Raw genomic sequence first — 18,665 nt, 5'->3', positions numbered from 1 at the left:
AAGTGAGGGGAAAAAAATAATCTATAAAAGAATAATTGATAGAATCTTCCCTCAGATTTTTACGCTACTTAATAAGAAACGCGAATCACATGGTAGATCTTGACACAAACGTGTAGAACTACAAATCTAATTTACCACATAAATATATATATATATATATATATACATATATATGTCATCAAACAATTATAGATAAAACATCTTCAAAACATAAGATTTATATCTAATAAATATTATAAGATAACATAAATCAATCTTTTATAGCTAACAAATCTAAAACATTACTAAAGATAAAAAAAATATCTTATCAAAAGTAAAAGATAAATTATATTTTTGAAAACAAAATCATTTAATATCATTATCTTTCTATAGTGCTATATTTTTGAATAAATGTAAAATAAATAAATAAATAAAAAAAGCTAATATACAGTGGAAGCAAAAGAGAGTCTTGGGTTGGGTCTCCTCTTCTTCACACCTCACACCTCTCCCCCACGTTTTCTTTATGGACCGCTATTTCTTCTCCTAGCCAAGAGAAGAGCTTATTATTATTATTTGTACACATATAATTTGGTGAAATAAATAAATAAATACTTCTATATAATCACGTGCATTAACTACATATATACACAAACTATTATCTTCTTCTTTTTTTTCTTAAATATATAAAATTTGGGAAAAAAAAATAATCTCAATCTCAAAAGTATATATATAAAAACAGAAGTAGGGTTGGAGATGAAGAAGAAAGTGTAAAGAAACTGTTTCATAATAAGACTCTTTTTTTATTTTTTGGTTTTGCTTTGAGCTCAAAAAATTTAATAATGGAGTGGATTCGTAGAGAAACAATTGGTCACGGAAGCTTCTCTACGGTTAGTTTAGCAACTACCTCTGGAAGCTCTACAACGACGTTGTTTCCACCGTTAATAGCTGTGAAATCCTCCGGAGTTGTTTGCTCCGCCGCGTTGATGAACGAGAGATACGTTCTTGATTACCTCGGAGATTCTTCTGAGATCGTGCGTTGTTTTGGTGAAGGGAAGACGGTGGAGAACGGTGAAGAGGTTTACAATCTGTTTCTTGAGTATGCCTCTGGTGGTAACCTTGCTGATCGGATCAAAAACTCCGGTGAAGGTTTGCCGGAGTTTGAAGTGAGGAGGTTCACGAGATCGATTGTTAAAGGGTTGTGTCATATCCACAAGAATGGTTTCTCTCATTGTGATTTAAAGCTTGAGAATGTTTTGGTTTTTGGTGATGGTGATGATCATGTCAAGATTTCTGATTTCGGTTTGGCTAAACGGACAAGAAGTAGTGATGGGGTTAATGATGGTGGTGTTGAGATTAGAGGAACTCCGTTGTATATGGCACCGGAATGTGTGAACCACGGCGAGTTTGAGTCTCCGGCGGATATATGGGCTTTGGGATGCTCTGTTGTTGAGATGTCTAGTGGTAAAACGGCGTGGTGTTTGGATGAAGGAGATATGTTGAGGAGTAATAATGTTATGTCTTTGATGGTACGTATTGGTTCAGGTGATGAGGTTCCGAGGATTCCGGTTGAAATGTCGGAGGAAGGTAAAGATTTCGTGAGCAAGTGTTTTGTTAAAGACGCGGCTGAGAGATGGACGGCTCAGATGCTTTTGGATCATCCCTTCTTAGCCGTTGATGATGGTCATGAGAGTAGTGGGTCTTATTTGAGTTTGATGAGGTGTGGCGAAGAAGACGAAGCTTCGGTTTCGCCGAGGAATCCATTTGATTTTCCCGGTTGGAATTCGGTTCATTCTCCGGTTAACGAATCGGTTAGGTTTAGTTCATTGGTAAGGTCGCCGGAGGAGAGAATCAGTGGTTTGGTCAGTGAGATGATTGTGGTACCTGATTGGTCGGTGTCGTGTGATTGGGTCAACGTGAGGTGAGAATTGGAGTTAGTTTTTTTTTTTCTTTGTTGTGGAGAAAGGACCAAGTCATTGTGTTGTAGGAGATTATCATGGGTGGGTCGTTTTACTATTGACGGTCCTGATTTAATTTAGCTCGTTGACTAATGTAAATTATACTATTGAAATCAGAATATTCTTGGATGGATGGATGGATGGATGAAACTGAGAGTTTTTGTTGTGCCATTGTATGTTACTACTCTCTCTAATCTAATCTAATATTTATTGTTACAAAGTTACAACTCATCATCAATGTTTTTGTAACAGAGATTCTCTCAATTCGAAAAAGAAAATAGAAAAGCTTTTGATTTTAATTATTTGTCGGTTATTAGATTTAATATGAGAAAGTAAGTTATCAGAATCTGAACAAATTCAATGATACTAGAAGACTGAAGTAGCTTTTGGCCACCGACTTAAGTTCTTATATGGACTAAAATGCTGGTTTTGTTATAAATATTTAAGTACTATAAGATTCGATTTAATTATAGGGATTAAGAGAAGGCCATGGATGGTTTTATATTGCTGTCCAATGGAAGGTTTCGGCTAAGGGGGGGAGGTAGAGTCGTAGAGAGGAGTAAAGGTGTGGAAGTGAAAATGTAGATATTGGGCCCTAGAGTCCTCTTTAACAGATAATATAATTGGGCTTTGATGTGGAATGAACCAAGTTATAAATTAAACCAATTATTGAATTAGCTAATTAGTTTTGAAAAGTAATTAATTTCTTTGTGTTGAAATGTTAAATAAAACCATAGTGTACCACTAAACTATTCCTAGTGTACCTCGACGTGTGTACTATCCAAATCAAATCAATATACTCGGTCTTTTTTATGCATCTTACTGATTCTCCTATTCGTGTGTTATCTGTATGAAGAAGAAAGGTCAAGGTCAAAGGATGACTCGGTAACACATGACATTTCTAATGCACATATATAAATTCAACATGGTGATAGAAATTTTTTTTTAAACGAGAGAATCACACGACTTTTAAACAAGATTAAGGAGATGACTCGGTTTGATTTCTAAGCACATTATATAATTCCACATGGTGATAGAATATTTGAAACAAAATTTTAAATGAATATATTAGAGAAATCACACGGCTTTTTAACGAACATCAGAATCTGAATTATTGAAAATTATAAATCAAGAAAATTCCAAAGTTCCAACTGTCTCAACCATAAAACGCTGCGTTTTAACCAAATTATCTCTCTCCCATCACTTGAAAAGAAACATCAGCATTTAAACTTTCCTTTAACAAAACATCTTCTCTCTATCTTTCTTTCTTTCGCTAACAAAACATTAAAGAGAAAAAAGAAAAAATGGGTTTCTTTAATCTGATGATCATAGCTTTATGTTTCTCATCTTTCGTTTACAGTCTCGAGGTTCTTCTTATACACACTTCTCTTATAATTTTTATGAAATATTTTATAGTAAATTAGTAACAGAGAGGTTTTGATTTTGCTCACAGATGGGTGAAACGTGTAGTTCGACCAGCCAATGCGACGCCGGATTGGGTTGCCAGAGTTGTCCAGCGAACGGAAACACGGGTTCTACTTGTACCCGGATCCAACCTCTTAACCCGACTTCAAAGGTTCGTGTTTTACAATTTCTTGATTTTCTTGATTTTTTTTTTTTTTTATATATATATAGTTGTTCTTGAGAGTGATGATGGATTGCATGTGGTTTTGATGATGGGTAGGTGAATGGTTTGCCGTTTAACAAGTACTCGTGGCTAACAACACACAATTCGTACGCAATCACGGGGGCAAATTCGGCAACTGGCTCTATCTTACTCTCCCCAAAGAATCAAGAAGACTCCATCACTAATCAGCTTAAGGTCTACGTTCATCTTTATTGACAATTTTCGTATAGAATTTTCCTTTTGCTAAATTTGGTATTTGACTTAATTTGCAAGTATCTTTTTTGCCTTAGGTTTCAATAAACGACAATGTCGTCAGCTTTTAGTTGGTGGCTTTGGTTGTGAAAGATTAACTTTTTTGTTTGTTACTTTCCACGTGTAAAAATGATCCAAATTGTTTTTGAGCTGTTCCTCAATAATTTGTTCTTTACATGTTAGTTTGTCAATCTGTGAACTGTCAGTATGATTTGCTTTTTAGTTGACCTTTGGACATCTGTTGTGTTGTTGTAGAATGGTGTGAGAGGGATTATGCTTGATACATATGATTTTCAGAACGATATATGGCTGTGTCATTCCACTGGAGGGGCTTGCTTTAACTTCACAGCCTTTGTAAGTCTGCAATTGAATCATTTGAATTTGGATTGTGAGTCAACATAAACTGATCAACACCTTTGCAGCAACCGGCTATCAATGCGCTCAAAGAGATCAATGATTTTCTTGAAACAAACTTATCTGAGATTGTTACCATCATTCTTGAAGATTATGTCAAATCTCCAAATGGTTTGACTAAGGTACATTTTTGCCAAATAGCTTTTGACACCACCGTTTTGATAGTCGTATCTAATGCGAAGAATCGATCTTTTGATACTATGTAAGGTGTTCAAAGCATCTGGATTGAGTAAATTCCAGTTACCACTTTCGAGAATGCCTAAAGACGGTACAGACTGGCCTACAGTGGATGATATGGTGAAGCAGAACCAAAGGCTTGTGGTTTTTACTTCGAAGAAGGATAAAGAAGCTTCTGAAGGATTTGCTTACCAGTGGAATTATATGGTTGAAACCCAATGTGAGTTTTTTTTTATGAACTTTAATCAAACATGAACCTAGATTAAAGGACCAGCTTAACAAGATGATGTTTTGTGTTGTTATGTAAGATGGTAATGATGGATTGAAGGATGGATCATGCTCGAGTCGATCTGAATCTTCTCCATTGGATACCAAGTCTCGGTCTTTGGTGTTTCAGAACTATTTTGAAACCAATCCGAATTCAACGCAAGCATGTGCGGATAATTCTTCTCCGTTGATCGAAATGATGAGAACTTGCCATGAAGCAGCGGGTAAAAGATGGCCTAACTTCATAGCCGTTGATTTTTACCAGGTGCTCCTTTGACTTTGACAAATCCTACATTTTGTAAAGCTGATCTTCTAAAAGTTTGTTGCTTGGAATCCGGAAGTCTAATTTTCAGAATCTCATTGTGCTATTGAATGTTTGATCGCAGAGGAGTGACAGTGGAGGAGCTGCAGAAGCTGTAGATGAAGCAAATGGTCGTCTCACATGCGGTTGTGACAGCTTAGTCTATTGCAAGGTATGTTACACACTTAACAAGTAACATATTCTTCTTCCTCTAGGGCAGAGCCTTTTGGTCTCGAATTGGGGTCTTAAGTTTATGGAATAGAATTGGGGTCATATTGAGCTAATGATAAATGTGTATATGGACAGTCAAACGCACCTTTTGGAACATGCGATGCACCCCCTCCAAAGTCATCTCCTTCACTAGTCACTGGAGGAACTTCTTCTTCACGGAATTCAACAAATCTTCCTGCGGGTAATGCTGATTCTACAGCAATTGGATGGTCATCTCTCATTCTGATCTCTGCAGCGACTCTCTTGCTGTGGTGATAGTTCTTCAGTGAGCTCAGTTTGCTTTGATATGATATGACACAAATGATATGATTTCCCTTTATACATTTCCACGAAATTGACCAAAACATTCAATACATTATTGGTGAGTAGAATTTTTGAGATAATGATGTTGTAAAAAGAGTGAGACCAGTGGCAAAGCTGATACTATGGTGTTGTACACACACACACCGAACCAGATAACCGATGTTTGAGTAAATTCTCAATGCAGTTCACCGACAGGAGCTTCGTTGAGCCAGAGGAAGTGGATGAAGTCATACAACTTGGCGCTGACACTAACCTGCAAGTGTAAGTAAAAGTCAGATTTCTCTCAGAATGCTCTTGGTACAAAGTACAAATAGGTTTTCTCAGGGGTTTAGTTGGATTATTATACCTTATATGGAGTAGGGTTTAATCTTCTCATATGATCGGGTCTCATGTTTTCAAGCTGTTTGATGCAACGGTTTCTTAGCTCTCTCAATGGCTCTAGCTCTTCCCTAGCTTCATCTTCATGACAGTAAAAAAAAAAGAAAAACACAATTGAGTCATAAGCATTTGTCAGTATCCAGTAAGAACTGAGAGCTCTGTTTTTAACCTGCATTTCCACGCCAATAACATTTCAGAAGCTCTTCAACGCGTTGTGGCACCACATAAGCCCTTTTCGATTCATTGAATGGATGACGGCAAAGTAACCTTTCACCGACCTTAGGATCCAAAATAAATAAATTAAAAGGCAAAATTGAAATATTTTAAGAAAGCTAAATGTCTTTCTTTTACCTTTGGAGGTGGTTCGTTCTCTCCAGTCATTATATCAACCAGAGGGTAACCCTCTTTTCCGAATAATCTGTAAGTACGCTTTTTACATGGTATCGATACCTGAAGAGAGCAAAGAAAAAGAAAAGCGAGTGGGTGTAATGGTTTATACAAAGAACACATAAAGTTTGAAGCAACAGTGTTAATGGAAATGAGTCCAAAATTCAAACCTTAGTAACATCTTCAGAAAGTTTGATCCGAGGCTGATTGTTTATTTCCACTAGTTTGAAAACACAACCTAATGCAGCTTGTGCATAGCAAGTCACTAAGTTGGTTCCAATTCCAAATGCATCTACTTCATGACCCTTTCAGGATGAAAAAAAAAAAGATTTTGTTACATTTCAAGGTGAGGCCTAAAGGTAAAAAAAGTTCTCAAGGTTAAGCAGAGGTTTACCTGTTTATTTAGGGCATCGACTGTCTCTTCGTTTAGATCATTACTAGCAGTGATGATCATCTTCCCGAAATCAGGAACTTTGAGGTCTTTCTCTATGGCACAAAAGAATTTCCTGACCTCAGTAGAAAGATAGGCTAAGTCACCTGAATCCAGTCTAATGCCTACTGCTTTGTATCTGCATAACAGCACAAAGTCATGAATCTTCAAAAAATTGCAACGGCAAATCAAAAATGGAGAACTAATGGAAGACTGATTACACACCCCAATTCGTTAAGTGCTAGAGCAACAGCGCAGAAGTTTGGAATTCCACTCTTCATCACCTGTGTAAGACAGTTAGAAACACTAGTTCTTTGTAAACTACGATAACACCCATAAAACCTTAACTTCAGATAAGATGAAATAATGTTATTACTCACATCGTAAGTGTCTACAAGAGCAAGGAAGGAGTTTGGGAATGCCAGTGCGTATGAAATTAATGCTGCAAGCTCGCTTTGATTTGTCTCGGAAAAAATCCCTTGTAATGAAGATGAATTCTGTCGTCCACCAATCAAAAGAAAGATTATGATGAAGAGATGAATTAAAAACAGAACAATACTACACTGAGAAAAAAAATTAGATTTGGCTTAACAAACCTGAATCTTTGTTAGGCATGATTGGACCAAACAAACAAAATCCTCGCAAGTGCTATTCCCATCAGAACTTCGCTGCACTTTGTCAACAATTTCATCAAGGCCCTACAAAAGAACCAATGTAAAGTATCAATTATGTTAACTACATAATGGAGCTGAGTTTTTCACAAATTTTGCTAAAGCAAACTTACCAGGAATGAGCTAACAAAAGCATGAGAATGAGTACCACGAAGGGGTATCCCAAACAGTTTCCCCGCTGCAACATTGCTGCGGTAAAAACAAAGCAAGGAAAATAGAAATAAATCATACCCTCTCTTCCCTATCAATGCTTCCATAACAAAACAAAATCACTAGTAAAGAGACATACCTTGTTGCATCAAAACCTCCAAGGTAGCAATATTTAGATGCACTAATTGCGCCATCGGGTCCCTATAACAATACATATCAGAGATGCACCAAACAAAATCTCAACATCTAAAACAGATAACATGTTCAGAGTGAGAAACCTGAGCTCTTCGAGCACCAAACTCGAGCAGAAGCTTAGACTTTCCAGCAACAAAACGATGTCTTGCTGCATTAGTAGCAACCAAAGATGCATAATTGATGAGATTGAGGAACGGAGTTTCCAACAATTGCACAACCTAAGTCAGCATAAAGAAAACAGAAACTGATCAAAACATGATCATTCGAATCTAAAAGAGAGTAGAGATGGATCGTAGTAGTAAGTAAAACTCACAGCAACAGGACCTTCGATTCTGAGTAAAGGAACTTTAGGGAAAACAACTGATCCTTCCGGAATAGCATACACTTCAATGTCAGAACAATCAAGTCCTCGGAGATAATCACAAAAAGCTTCCTGATTTTTCAAATTACAAAAACAGTTTAAAAAAAAAAGATGAAAAAAAATCGAAACTTTTTGGGTTTTGTTATATATACCTCACAACCAGGCAACGAATCACGAACGAAATCGATCTCTTGATCAGTCAAATTGAAATTAGCGAGGAACTTGATGCATTCTTCTAAACCAGCAAAGATAGTGTACTCTCCACCAAACGGGTTCTTACGAAAATACAAATCAAACCTGAAAAGAGAGAATCGAAAAAGATGGAAACTTTTTGGATTCAAAAGATTCGAAATTTTAAGGAATTTTTATATGCATACACAGATCGCTCAGATTGTTTGCCAGCTTTCCAGTAAGCATAAGCCATGGTGAATTGGTAAAGATCATTGAGCAGAGGTGTGACCATCGGGTTAGTGGGTCCGTTAATGACCCGACCCGATTGCTTCCTCCCATCATCAAGGCCGTTCTCTTTCTTCTTCTCCATTAGAAACCCTGTTTTTTTTTTTTTTTTTGCTGCGTCGTCGACCCTTTCGAGCTCTATCAATACTTTGTTTCAACAACTCTCTCCGGTCGCCTTCTAACCGAATTTTTTCTCTGATATTTTCCTTTAAAGAGAGAATCCGAGAATTTTCCTTTTTTACCTTTTTCATGTTCTTAAATTATGTTTCAATAATATTTTAAAATAAATAGAGTGAAAGTAGTAAAGGACTTTTTGGAGAATTAATGAGGAAAAAAATTACCATAGTTAAAGACTTAAAAAGTCTTCAATTAACAAAGCCTAGACATTTATAGTCTCCAATACAATGCGAAGATGATTTTAGATAATTTACATATCCGACCATAAAACATATTTATAAACCTAACAACTTTGTATTAAAAAGTTCAGTTCAGTCCTTTTTTTTTTATATATATAGCTATTATTTAGATCCAAAGACTAACACTCTAGAGTTCGTGTCAACAACAATTTGTAGAACCTTACAAAAAAGATATATATATATATATAAAGACCGTTAAATGCATATCCATTGTCAGGCAGGGGTAGCTTTGTTTCTTGCGTTGTAAGAAACAAGAACATATAGAAGCAAAGATGAGATTCTGTTCAGGTAAGTCGATCTTTTAGGTCAGGTTGTTGTCCATCAAACACAGCTTGTTCCCCTGCAAATACACAAATGCCTCAACATTTTAACACAAGGAACAACATTGTTGTCAAAAACTTGAGCTTAAAGATTCAAGAAGACTTTACCGGTTAGGTTTGTGTTGGACTGACCAATGTTCAACCTTTGATGAGTTAACCCGCCTTCTCGATTCATCTCCTTAAGCAACAAACAAAAAAATTACACTTAACAAACTACCTTTCAAGAATTTGAACTATAGAGTGAAAATGTGTTATTTAACTACGCACCACAGATGGAGTAAGGAGAGGGAAAGGTCCAAAGTGACTACGAATGGACGGTTCTAACGCGTAGGAAGAAGCCACAGTATTGATCATTTCCGGTGCATTAGAAGTCGAAGCAAACTGATTGGTGTGATTAAGCAGAGGATCATTGGTCGCTTCTGGGGGTCGAATCTGAGAGAGTTGCAATGGGTGTAATGTAGTTCCAGGTAAGCACAAAGGATGCAAGTTTATTCCATTTCTCATTGTCAACATCTGCAACAAAGATAAAACAAAAACGACTTATATCACCATCCCAATCCCACAGAGGATACGTATATAGTGAGTCTCTTTACTGACCTGAACTTGGAGCTGAAGCTGTTTCAGATACTCTATAGCTTCATCAAGCATTGAAGCCTTATCCGTCTTCTCCGACAAACACATTGCAATGACCATTATAATCAGCCCCAAAAATAAGTAAAAGAAACAAAAAAGAGTGATTCATATTCATAATCATAGAGGATGTGTCTCTCTATATATAGTTACTATTATTTTACCTTATTTGAATTTGGGATGAGACTCTGTAAAGCTTTCATTTTTTCGTTGATTCTACTTCTCCTCCTCTGTCAGAACAAAGAGTCTTAATCAATATGCCTTAAATAAAAATCAAAACTTTCTACAAAAAGAGCTAAACAAAAAAACAAAACCTTCTCAGAAAGATTATGAACTTCAGCAGCTCTGCATCTCTTAGATGAAGTACGCGAAGGAGGACCTCCTGACTTGGAGGAAGGAGCTTCATCAACCACAGCTTCTCCTCCTTCCTGCTAATTCATTCAACACTCTTTGTGCATTAATGAAGACACTCTCACAAAAACAAACAAGTTTGCGCATTTTAAGGGGGAAAGGAAATGAACAAAAAAAAAAAGTACAGATCCCGTCAGAGAAATAAATCTCTGTTAGAAAACAAAACAAAAGATTGAACTTTTAAAAACATGCAAAACAGAGAGAAACAGAGAGAAATTTTTCAAAAAGCACCTCGCTTTCGCAGTCATACTCATCTGTCTCATTACCACTAGCTCCAACAGAAGAAGACGATACTCTAGTCCCAGAGCTGTTTCCTTGAGCGTTGTTATTGAAACCGAAACACGCGGCGGTAGAGGCTGATCCAACGGCTGGGCTTCCACCGACTAAAACCTCAGAGAAATCACCGACGCGCTTAGACGACATGAGCGCAGCAGCATCAGAAACGAAACATCTCGAGTTATCTGCATGCGGGTCAACGTGAACACCGATCATAGAAGAAGTCGTAGTCGTAGTCGTCGTCGCCGGAGAATAGTAAGAAGGTAAATTAGGAGAAGAACGGTCGAAAATATGCCGGAGAAACAGAGAGATTTCGTCGGAAGAAGAAGACGGTGGAGGTAGATGATGATTACGAGTATCGTAAATCGAGGAAGAAGAAGAAGACGAAATCAATTTCTTATCTCCCATCACTCTCTTCTCTTCTCTTTCTTCTCTCTGTGATATCATTACAGCAGAAGAAAAAAAAAAGCAGTTAAAGCTTTTAAAAAAACAGAGTTTTTGAGATTTTATGGGCATGGAGAGAGAAAGTGTCTGTCACGCGCCAGCTAGGAAACAAAGGTTAAAATGATTGGTCTGTCATATAGATAAATGTTACGGTGGCTGTTACTGTAGCTAAAGCAATGAGCTTGTGTCAGCTCTTCGGTTTTTTCAAACCAAAGTTAATTTTTTTTTTTTCTCCTCTCCCAAAACTTTTTCCTCGTCGCACGTGAGACACACTAAACTATTTTACTCGTAGTTAGTTTTTTTTTTCTTTTTTTTTTTGGGGGTAACAAATAATACAACCTTTATCTGTTTTCTCATAGTCTATTATTTAAAATAGAAATTTGTTAAGATACATATAACATAAGCATATATTATAGAGAAAAAAATGAATACATCCGAAAGTTTTATAGTATGATGGGGAAATTTTTTTTAAAGAATTCCATTAGTTTATAGAAAACGAAAGTCACACGACTTGGGTGTTTTTGACAAAATTATTTCCACTTTTAGCAATTTGATTTGAGTTGTAATTCCAGTTATTTACTTGTTGCTAAAAACCGTGGCGTGATAAACAAGAATACATTAGTTGCTATTTTAATTCTATTAACTAGTAGTATAATATAAGCCCCATGCCACTGACATGCGTCCCGACTTTTATACCAGTTTCCGTATAGTGAAATTTATCGACTTTACGGTGTCGATTTTTTTTCCAACCATACAACTCTAGTACGTTTGCGTTTAGTATAGGTATGGCGGTATACATGATCCGGATCCAAAACTAGTGTTTTATAGTAATGAAGTACAAAATATAACCCCAAAAAATATGGGTTTACCGTGATTAAATTAAATTAAGTATGAATGTGTTATGGGCTTGTGGCTAACAAAGTGAACGCACGCACCAAAGTCTCCAAGTCCTTGATAGATTTTTTTTTTTTTTTTTCTCATTCTCGTTTTTTCTTTTAAAGACACATATCTAACTGTGGTTCGTAAAAAAACTAAGATGCATTCTATTTTGATATATAGTTCATGAAGTTATCTATTTCCATTGTATATAGTCCTTAGTTTGCATTGAAAACATCAAAAAAAAAAACAAAAAAAAAAATCAATCGTACTTGTTCTCTTGATGAATGCACAAACTGCATCATTGATTTCAGTTACAACATTCACTTAACCTCGTATTTTTACAATTTCTGAAACAAAGGAAAGCATATGGGAGACAATTGCTAAAAAGCCTGCAGCATTAATTTGTTCTGCTTGTTTTATTATAAGTTCGTTTTTCTGGTACTATAGTATTATACACGTATAAAAACTGTTTTAATGTTTTAATAAGTGTCGTAATGGTAGAGACTTCTAAATGATTATAATGGTATTTGTAATTGTGAAAATCTAATTTAATCTTGTTTACATTGGATCAATTACATATATAGGCATTATTTTCAGAATTCTTATGGAATTGAGACTTTTTATCCGGACTTGCGTTTTTAGAGTTTTTTTGATATATGGTAATTACGTTGCTATCCTTGCTAACAGCTGTAGAAAAACTCAAATGAAAACAACGCTTTTCTCTCTTGACCACAAAAAATGAGAAATGTTCTTTTTTTTTGAATAAAATGTAAAATTTATTCGAAAAAAAGTAGTGTTTACATCAAGTGCAGCGCGTTTTTATGCCCCAAACTAGAGAAGACTAGCTCACATAAATTCTTACAAAAAATAGCAAAAGTAACAATTGTCAACTCGTGTTATCAACGAGAGTCGAGCCACTTCGCCATGCAGCAGGTGGGGTTCCCTTTAGGTTGGAGCGTGAGCAGCCTGTTACAGATCTGCCTATCGAGGTGTTTAATTAGTTGAGCAGCTGGGGTTGGAGCTTCCCCGTGACGGCGTCTATTCCGCTCCTGCCAGAGGGAGTGAAGAGAAGCCTGGAAAGCATAACGCAGGAGAAACAGAGTAACAGGTCCCAAAGTGGTGTCAACCAGAAGAATCAGGTTTGTATCCCAATCTGTAGAGAATCATCTGAATGAGAAATGTTCATCGTTCTAATAATTCTCTATTTTTCTCTGAGATTTAAATCGAACATCCCCAAATCATCTCTTTCTCAGAGTTTCTCTGCTCGGATATTGTCTTTGGAATCTACAAGTTAAAAAACGCAAAGAGATTCTTCAGGGTGTTGGATCTCGTCGCGGATTTGATGGTTTATGTTGCGGATCCGATTGTTAAAATTAAATTTTTTTTTATTTGATTAATTTTTGTAATTAGAACTCTTGGGTTCACAAGATAGTATCCTTTAGGGTTTAGATTTCTTCGTCCAAAATGAAATATATTAAAATTTGTTGATTTAATCGGACCAGATGGTGTTGACGCCGGAGCCGTTTTGTGTTTGGGAGGCCAAAGAATTGGTGTGAAAGTGACAGAGATGGAGGTTATAGAGAACAATGGTGAGAAGCCATGACTGTTAAAAAAACGAGAGTTAAGATCGAGAGAGGAGGAGAGATTAAAGTGAGGAGAAAGATAAGAGAAGAAGATACAAAGACGGGGCTAAAAACGTTATTTCCACACCCTCTAAAAGGTCTAAACTTGAGAGTCTTGACCATAGTACCTAATCTCAAATTTTTGGTCACAAAAAGCCCCCCATTCCAGTAAATTTTAATGATAGAGACAAAAAGACAAGATTTAGGGCTCCTTGAGATATTTAATAATTTGTTCAAAACTCAGCATGATTATATAAACATTTTTTATTTTTCTAGATTCTAACAAGATAGTTGAATGCTTTTCTCTTTTTTTTTTTTTTTTTTTAATTGGTGGTTTGATGGAATTTTCAAGTTGAGTCTCTGTGTGTTAAAAGACCCATACCTCCTTGTCTTGTCTGATTTGAAAGTTAGAAACACAAAATAGAAAACAAAGATGATCCTAAACTTCCTTTTCACCTTTTATCATCATCGTTGCCCTCTTTTCTTCGTATATAATATAACGATTTAATTATTTATAATTTTATATGCACAACGTACCAAAGTAACACATAAGATATAAGGATAATACAATCCAAACTCGCGCAATCTGTTTATAAGTTGTTCACTCAAAGTTTTGAAGACTTAAACAAACAAACAATCTGATATTAAACCAACCATTAGTACCATAATAATTCTGAAACCTCAGCAGAGATATTTAAAGAGTTCGTCCTTAACAGCAGAGATATATGACTTTAGGATGCACTCACAAAGCAAAAAAAAAAAAAAAACGTTCTATTCTTTTCTACAAAGCTTTTTTAATCACAAATTCTGTAGCGGTTGTCTTTTTATTGTTCAAGATATCTATTTTGCTAATTTGGACAATTTAGTGTTATATATCTATATGAAAGCTCTTCTTGCTTCTACGAATGCTAACACCTACTGCATTTTGAAAGATTTTGGGTCAACACACACTCTTCATCTCGTTTACATGACATGAAAGTTGCATATTGGACTGTTACATATACCCTGCTAAAGGGACCACGAGATCATTAGGTTCTCTATCATAAATTCAACATCACACGTCAAATGAGATCCCCGAGACAACTCTCCCCACTTGGAACCTAATTTATAAAAGCTACAATCATTTACTAATTTAAAAGGCTGGTAATCAAAAGTAAAAATAAATAAAATTTCAAAGGACTTATACAAAGAAGAACAGGTTTCAAACTGTTTTTGTTAGAGATCTGATAAAAACATTCTCATAAAACACAAATTATGTAATGGTAAATAAATGTGGTTTATGACTAGAGAGTCCCATAGTACGCAATCATGGCGTCGTTTATTCATTGTTTGTCAATAACTTAACATCAAATATTGATAAAATGAACTGAAACCAATATTACCAGGCCAAATCGATTGATATATAGTACTAGTATATCTGTATATAGTTTAATTCGGTTTAGTTCTCTAGACCCTCGTACAGTTGGAGTATATCGCAAACCAGTAAATTTACAACTCAAGTGCATATCTTTCCACCCAAAAAAAAAGACCAACAAGATCGGAGGGTTAGATAAGCAAGTGGATAGAGAGAGCCTAGAGATGCGCAACAAAGAATAAGCTTAACGTCACAAAACTATATAGCATTGATCAGACGGTGGGTAATTCACGAGAGAGAAAGAGATTGAGAAGGTGGTAGATACGGTGCTGGGATCTGGTGTGACATCGTCCTTTATAGAGCGTTCCCAAGAAAGAGTATCAAAACACACGTGTTGTGTTTTCATTAGTGAGTTAGTACAACAGTTAAGTAGGATCGGACGGTCTACATAAAGCTGAGATTGTGTACTTTGGTTGTTGATACGCACTCTAAAGATCTTTCTTCGTTCGGTCGCTCAGTCAGTACAACAATCCTATCACTTTGACTATCTTTGGTCTACTTCTACGCGCAAGTTCTAGGCACGTTACTCAGACGCGTACATACAGAGAAATTGGAGAGAATTATATATAGTTGTCAGAAGAATCTTGTTAAAAGATATGATGTTGAATAACGAACTCTAAAAGCAAAGCAGAGAACTTCAAAATATCTTCTAACCCACAAAAAAAAAGGTTTTTAATACGACCAACCAAAAGAAAAGAAAAAAAAGTACACAATTCGTATCCAACGTCTCATTTTCGAAACCGATTCACCATCCATATTACAATTCTAATGGACATTGAAGGTAGAACACAGATCATGCAAATGGGCTTTAAGAATGGAGTACGGTAAACCCAAAATATTATTATGGTTTAGGTCTATTATGTTTATTTTAATTAATAAGGCCATAATTTAATAGGCCCATTAATAAAGATATTAGGCTCATCTGTTTAAACGATATCTTACATTGCAAGTCATTTTCTCTTATTGCTGTAAAATTTGTAAGATTAATCTTCTCATGTAAACAATTTTAAATCACAAAAACGAAAAAGCTGAGACTTACAACTTAGCCTTTTATTATCACGGTCTACCATAACTCCTGTCATTTTATTGAATGGTTCTCTCTCAGTAACGTGATGAAATCAAACTGTAAAAATCCACAAAAGCGCAGACGTAGTTTCTTGGGAATAAGGTAAGCCTAGATTTGACTTATCATCCATAGATTAGCTAATGCAATCCTCTCTATCTACGATTCGCAATCAATTCTCTCCACAAAGTATATACTACTCATTAATAAACATAAATAAAGTCGAACCACACTGTCACGTACAGGTATATACTTCAAATTTACTACAAAATATGCGTGTTAAATAACTTTAAAACTCTTATGGATTTTTCTGTTTGCAGAGTTGATGACTTTGCTTCTTTCTTTTTTTTTCTTGACAAAGTTGGGTTGCTTTATATAGGAAAAATGAATATAGTATGAATCATAAGGTATCAATTGTATAAATACGAAATGATCCACATCATCTTTCCTGATTTGGATATTTCGTAGTTAGTATTTCGATACTATAGTCTATAACTCTTTATCATATAAACGCAACTATAAAGTTTTCGTAAGTGAGTTACAGAAAATTATGAAAGGGATTGAATAAGGAGAAAGAAGTAGGTATGAGTCACAATTTGTACCCTAATTTGGGTGGTTCCCATGCTTATCACGACATTTTTAGATGGACCACGAGATTTTCTACTTTTATGAAATTTATAAAGTTGTCAAAATAAGCAAAAACACAAAATAATATGCCTTTTCCCAAATTGGAAACTCGTGAGACTCTTTAGTCTCTCTAATATCACGAAATTGTGTGTTTTGATAACATTTTGGGATGTGAAAACACCTTTCACTCTTTAAGACTTTGTTTGTGAATTCGGAAAGCAATATCATTTTATTTATTGACTAATCAATATTCATTACTACTAATTCTAATATTAATAGTTATTTCATTATTTGTAGACATTTTTTTTGTTTAGACCAAAATAAACACTACTAAGTATACACTAGGAGACTCTAATCCGGTCTTCGTTTCAGTTTTTTTTTTCCCTTACTTGAGTTTGTTTATAAAGTACAAAGCAAATTTTAATTTGTATGGTTCAAGATAATTTCGATTTTTGTTGGATTTAATTTTTGTTGATTAATTTAATTCTTTTATGTACAATTTGATTCAAATGTTTGATTTATGGTTTACTTGATTGAAAAAATTGGTTTAGTTTTCTTACATAGCATATTAGCATCCGTGTTTTGTACGTACCAATATATAATAGTAAATACTTATTAGTGGTTTATTAGAGTTGATTAGTTAAATTGATGCCAACAATGGGCTTGTTAATGGGAACTATTTTTTTTTATAAAATGAATGGTTAAGAATGCATAAAAAAAAAACAAATCCGATGGGAGATTACTATAAATAGAAATTGTGTTGAAAGCGATGGGACAAAACAAAGGCAATAAGGTAAGAAGATTGTCGGCGAAGGACAACAATATATGATGAAGCTGTGTGTGCTTAATTGATTCTTCTCTCCACTTCCACCAAAAAAAAAAAAAAGAGAGATTCTTCAAGAACAAAATTACAAGAAATATAATTCAAAAACTAAAATTACTATACGAAACGATATATATGAATATTGAATACCTTTAGTTGATCATTTTTACTGCAATGGCAAAAAAAAGATTACTGCTTGAGAATTACCAAATCAACAGAAGGTAGCAGCAAATGATGGAATGAGCAAATTCAAACGGCATAATCATTGTGTATATTTTAATCAGTTTAGCGACAAGCCATTTGTAACTCGTTGTTTTCAAATTTCCAATATTTCCAGTATCTTTATTTATTTTTATTTTTTAACATTTTTTGGTTTCATTGTTCTTACATCTTGTAGTTATTAACTATATTTTTCATATTTTTCCACTGTATACACCTTATATGCTTATGATGAATTGAATTTCACCTTTTTCATTTTCTTTTTTGAGTCGGACTAATATTCTAAATATGGAAACTGACATCTTGAATGGCTATACATAACTAAAGGAAACAAAGCCGAAAAGCAAAAAAAACATAAAAAAAAATGGCAGACTGTAAAAAGTAACCATTTTATTTGAAATCTTGCAGGAGGGTAAAAACACTTTTTACAAACAACAGAAATATTATTTGTTTCAGAGAGTTTTCTACTCTCGTGATAAGAGGACGAATCTAATGGTCTACGTGTCTCTGCAGAATAGACAATGCTTCGTCGATACGATGCAAAAGAAGAGATCTTAAAGTATAGATCTTTTTACAAATTTAATATTTCTGGGTTTACTAAAGTTGCTGCAGAACATGAGTTCGCTCATCGCTGGTGTGAATAAATAATACTCCGTTATTATAATAATAATACAGTCCAATGTTTCTTTTGTGTTTAGGGTCTTTCTCGACAAAGCATGAGAGACACCTGTCATCGTTTTTGGACCACTCTAATTTTGTTTCACCATTATATTCTACTATGAATCATTTCTAACTATTGTTATAAAATTACTGGACTTATTCCGAGTAATATTAGTTTTTTTTTGTCATAATATCTTCATTTTGATTCGGTACCAAGTGGATATATTTGATTATTTCCCTTTGAATTCACGGCATAGTGGATATATATTTTATTTTGTCTTTTTAAGGTAAGAGGCTAAAAGTGTGTCGACGAAAAAAAGGGTGTCA

General features: G+C 34.9%; 4 protein-coding genes and 1 long non-coding RNA gene across 11 annotated transcripts; 3 read left to right on the top strand and 2 right to left on the bottom strand.

Moving 5' to 3' along the window:
* The first annotated feature begins 586 nt into the window (after positions 1-586).
* LOC104716408 (mitogen-activated protein kinase kinase kinase 20-like) lies at positions 587-2,233 on the top strand. 2 transcript variants are annotated; one of them, XM_087470037.1, is made up of 2 exons: positions 587-1,897; positions 2,052-2,233. In XM_087470037.1, exons 1-2 carry the CDS (start codon positions 819-821, stop codon positions 2,080-2,082), a joined length of 1,110 nt encoding a protein of 369 aa, XP_087326163.1. In that variant the 5' UTR covers positions 587-818; the 3' UTR covers positions 2,083-2,233. The 2 variants fall into 2 exon arrangements, with proteins under 2 accessions (XP_087326163.1, XP_010432085.1); XM_010433783.2 differs by having other exon boundaries at positions 587-2,084.
* Positions 2,234-2,978: 745 nt separating this feature from the next.
* LOC104716407 (PI-PLC X domain-containing protein At5g67130) lies at positions 2,979-5,600 on the top strand. Its single transcript, XM_087470035.1, has 9 exons — positions 2,979-3,301; positions 3,388-3,510; positions 3,619-3,756; positions 4,069-4,167; positions 4,236-4,349; positions 4,435-4,624; positions 4,713-4,936; positions 5,058-5,144; positions 5,279-5,600. Exons 1-9 carry the CDS (start codon positions 3,239-3,241, stop codon positions 5,456-5,458), a joined length of 1,218 nt encoding a protein of 405 aa, XP_087326161.1. The 5' UTR covers positions 2,979-3,238; the 3' UTR covers positions 5,459-5,600.
* Positions 5,496-8,806, bottom strand: LOC147935714 (nicotinate phosphoribosyltransferase 1-like). Of its 2 annotated transcripts, none has more exons than XR_015568935.1 (15): positions 8,456-8,791; positions 8,231-8,375; positions 8,031-8,150; positions 7,801-7,935; positions 7,662-7,723; positions 7,486-7,561; positions 7,298-7,399; positions 7,082-7,198; positions 6,927-7,007; positions 6,666-6,840; positions 6,442-6,576; positions 6,236-6,334; positions 6,054-6,162; positions 5,853-5,965; positions 5,496-5,759 (listed from the first exon to the last, which is right to left on the bottom strand). XR_015568935.1 is itself a non-coding variant. In XM_087470034.1 (15 exons), exons 1-15 carry the CDS (start codon positions 8,617-8,619, stop codon positions 5,682-5,684), a joined length of 1,689 nt encoding a protein of 562 aa, XP_087326160.1. In that variant the 5' UTR covers positions 8,620-8,806; the 3' UTR covers positions 5,496-5,681. The 2 variants fall into 2 exon arrangements, 1 of the variants encoding a protein (XP_087326160.1); XM_087470034.1 differs by having other exon boundaries at positions 6,927-6,985; positions 8,456-8,806.
* Positions 8,807-8,985: 179 nt separating this feature from the next.
* Positions 8,986-11,141, bottom strand: LOC104716406 (transcription factor SPATULA-like). 4 transcript variants are annotated; one of them, XM_010433779.3, is made up of 7 exons: positions 10,543-11,141; positions 10,215-10,328; positions 10,065-10,130; positions 9,868-9,933; positions 9,538-9,783; positions 9,379-9,448; positions 8,986-9,290 (listed from the first exon to the last, which is right to left on the bottom strand). In XM_010433779.3, the coding sequence occupies exons 1-7, from the start codon at positions 11,101-11,103 to the stop codon at positions 9,235-9,237; spliced, it is 1,179 nt and encodes a 392-aa protein (XP_010432081.2). In that variant the 5' UTR covers positions 11,104-11,141; the 3' UTR covers positions 8,986-9,234. The 4 variants fall into 4 exon arrangements, with proteins under 4 accessions (XP_010432081.2, XP_010432082.1, XP_010432080.1 ...); XM_010433780.3 differs by having other exon boundaries at positions 9,379-9,445; positions 10,215-10,331; positions 10,543-11,076; XM_010433778.3 differs by having other exon boundaries at positions 10,215-10,331; positions 10,543-11,075.
* A 1,496-nt stretch (positions 11,142-12,637) lies between these two features.
* LOC104716405 (uncharacterized) lies at positions 12,638-13,807 on the top strand. Of its 2 annotated transcripts, none has more exons than XR_015568042.1 (2): positions 12,638-13,049; positions 13,413-13,807. It is a non-coding gene; the product is annotated as an uncharacterized LOC104716405 (long non-coding RNA). The 2 variants fall into 2 exon arrangements; XR_756036.3 differs by lacking the exon at positions 13,413-13,807 and adding an exon at positions 13,164-13,398.
* Positions 13,808-18,665: the final 4,858 nt, after the last annotated feature.

This window comes from Camelina sativa, chromosome 10, assembly GCF_030686135.1.
Source record: "Camelina sativa cultivar CO46 ecotype springtype chromosome 10, ASM3068613v1".
In the NCBI taxonomy this organism is placed as follows: Eukaryota; Viridiplantae; Streptophyta; class Magnoliopsida; order Brassicales; family Brassicaceae; genus Camelina; species Camelina sativa.
Note: the sequence above shows the minus strand (reverse complement) of the source record. Positions and strands in the feature narration are given on the sequence as shown.

Excerpts from the sequence above, each read along its gene's own strand:
- LOC104716408 (XM_087470037.1), top strand. The coding sequence starts at position 819 with ATGGAGTGGATTCGTAGAGAAACAATTGGTCACGGAAGCTTCTCTACG. Across the intron at positions 1,898-2,051 it reads TGTGATTGGGTCAACGTGAG|AATATTCTTGGATGGATGGA; the intron begins GTGAGAATTGGA and ends TATTGAAATCAG.
- LOC104716407 (XM_087470035.1), top strand. The coding sequence starts at position 3,239 with ATGGGTTTCTTTAATCTGATGATCATAGCTTTATGTTTCTCATCTTTC. Across the intron at positions 3,302-3,387 it reads CTTTCGTTTACAGTCTCGAG|ATGGGTGAAACGTGTAGTTC; the intron begins GTTCTTCTTATA and ends TTTTGCTCACAG. Across the intron at positions 4,350-4,434 it reads CTCCAAATGGTTTGACTAAG|GTGTTCAAAGCATCTGGATT; the intron begins GTACATTTTTGC and ends ATACTATGTAAG.
- LOC147935714 (XM_087470034.1), bottom strand. The coding sequence starts at position 8,619 with ATGGAGAAGAAGAAAGAGAACGGCCTTGATGATGGGAGGAAGCAATCG. Across the intron at positions 6,577-6,665 it reads TCGATGCCCTAAATAAACAG|GGTCATGAAGTAGATGCATT; the intron begins GTAAACCTCTGC and ends TCATCCTGAAAG. Across the intron at positions 6,335-6,441 it reads TTTCTGAAGATGTTACTAAG|GTATCGATACCATGTAAAAA; the intron begins GTTTGAATTTTG and ends TGCTCTCTTCAG.
- LOC104716406 (XM_010433779.3), bottom strand. The coding sequence starts at position 11,103 with ATGCCCATAAAATCTCAAAAACTCTGTTTTTTTAAAAGCTTTAACTGC. Across the intron at positions 9,934-10,064 it reads TCATCCCAAATTCAAATAAG|ACGGATAAGGCTTCAATGCT; the intron begins GTAAAATAATAG and ends TTGTCGGAGAAG. Across the intron at positions 9,291-9,378 it reads GTCCAACACAAACCTAACCG|GGGAACAAGCTGTGTTTGAT; the intron begins GTAAAGTCTTCT and ends GTGTATTTGCAG.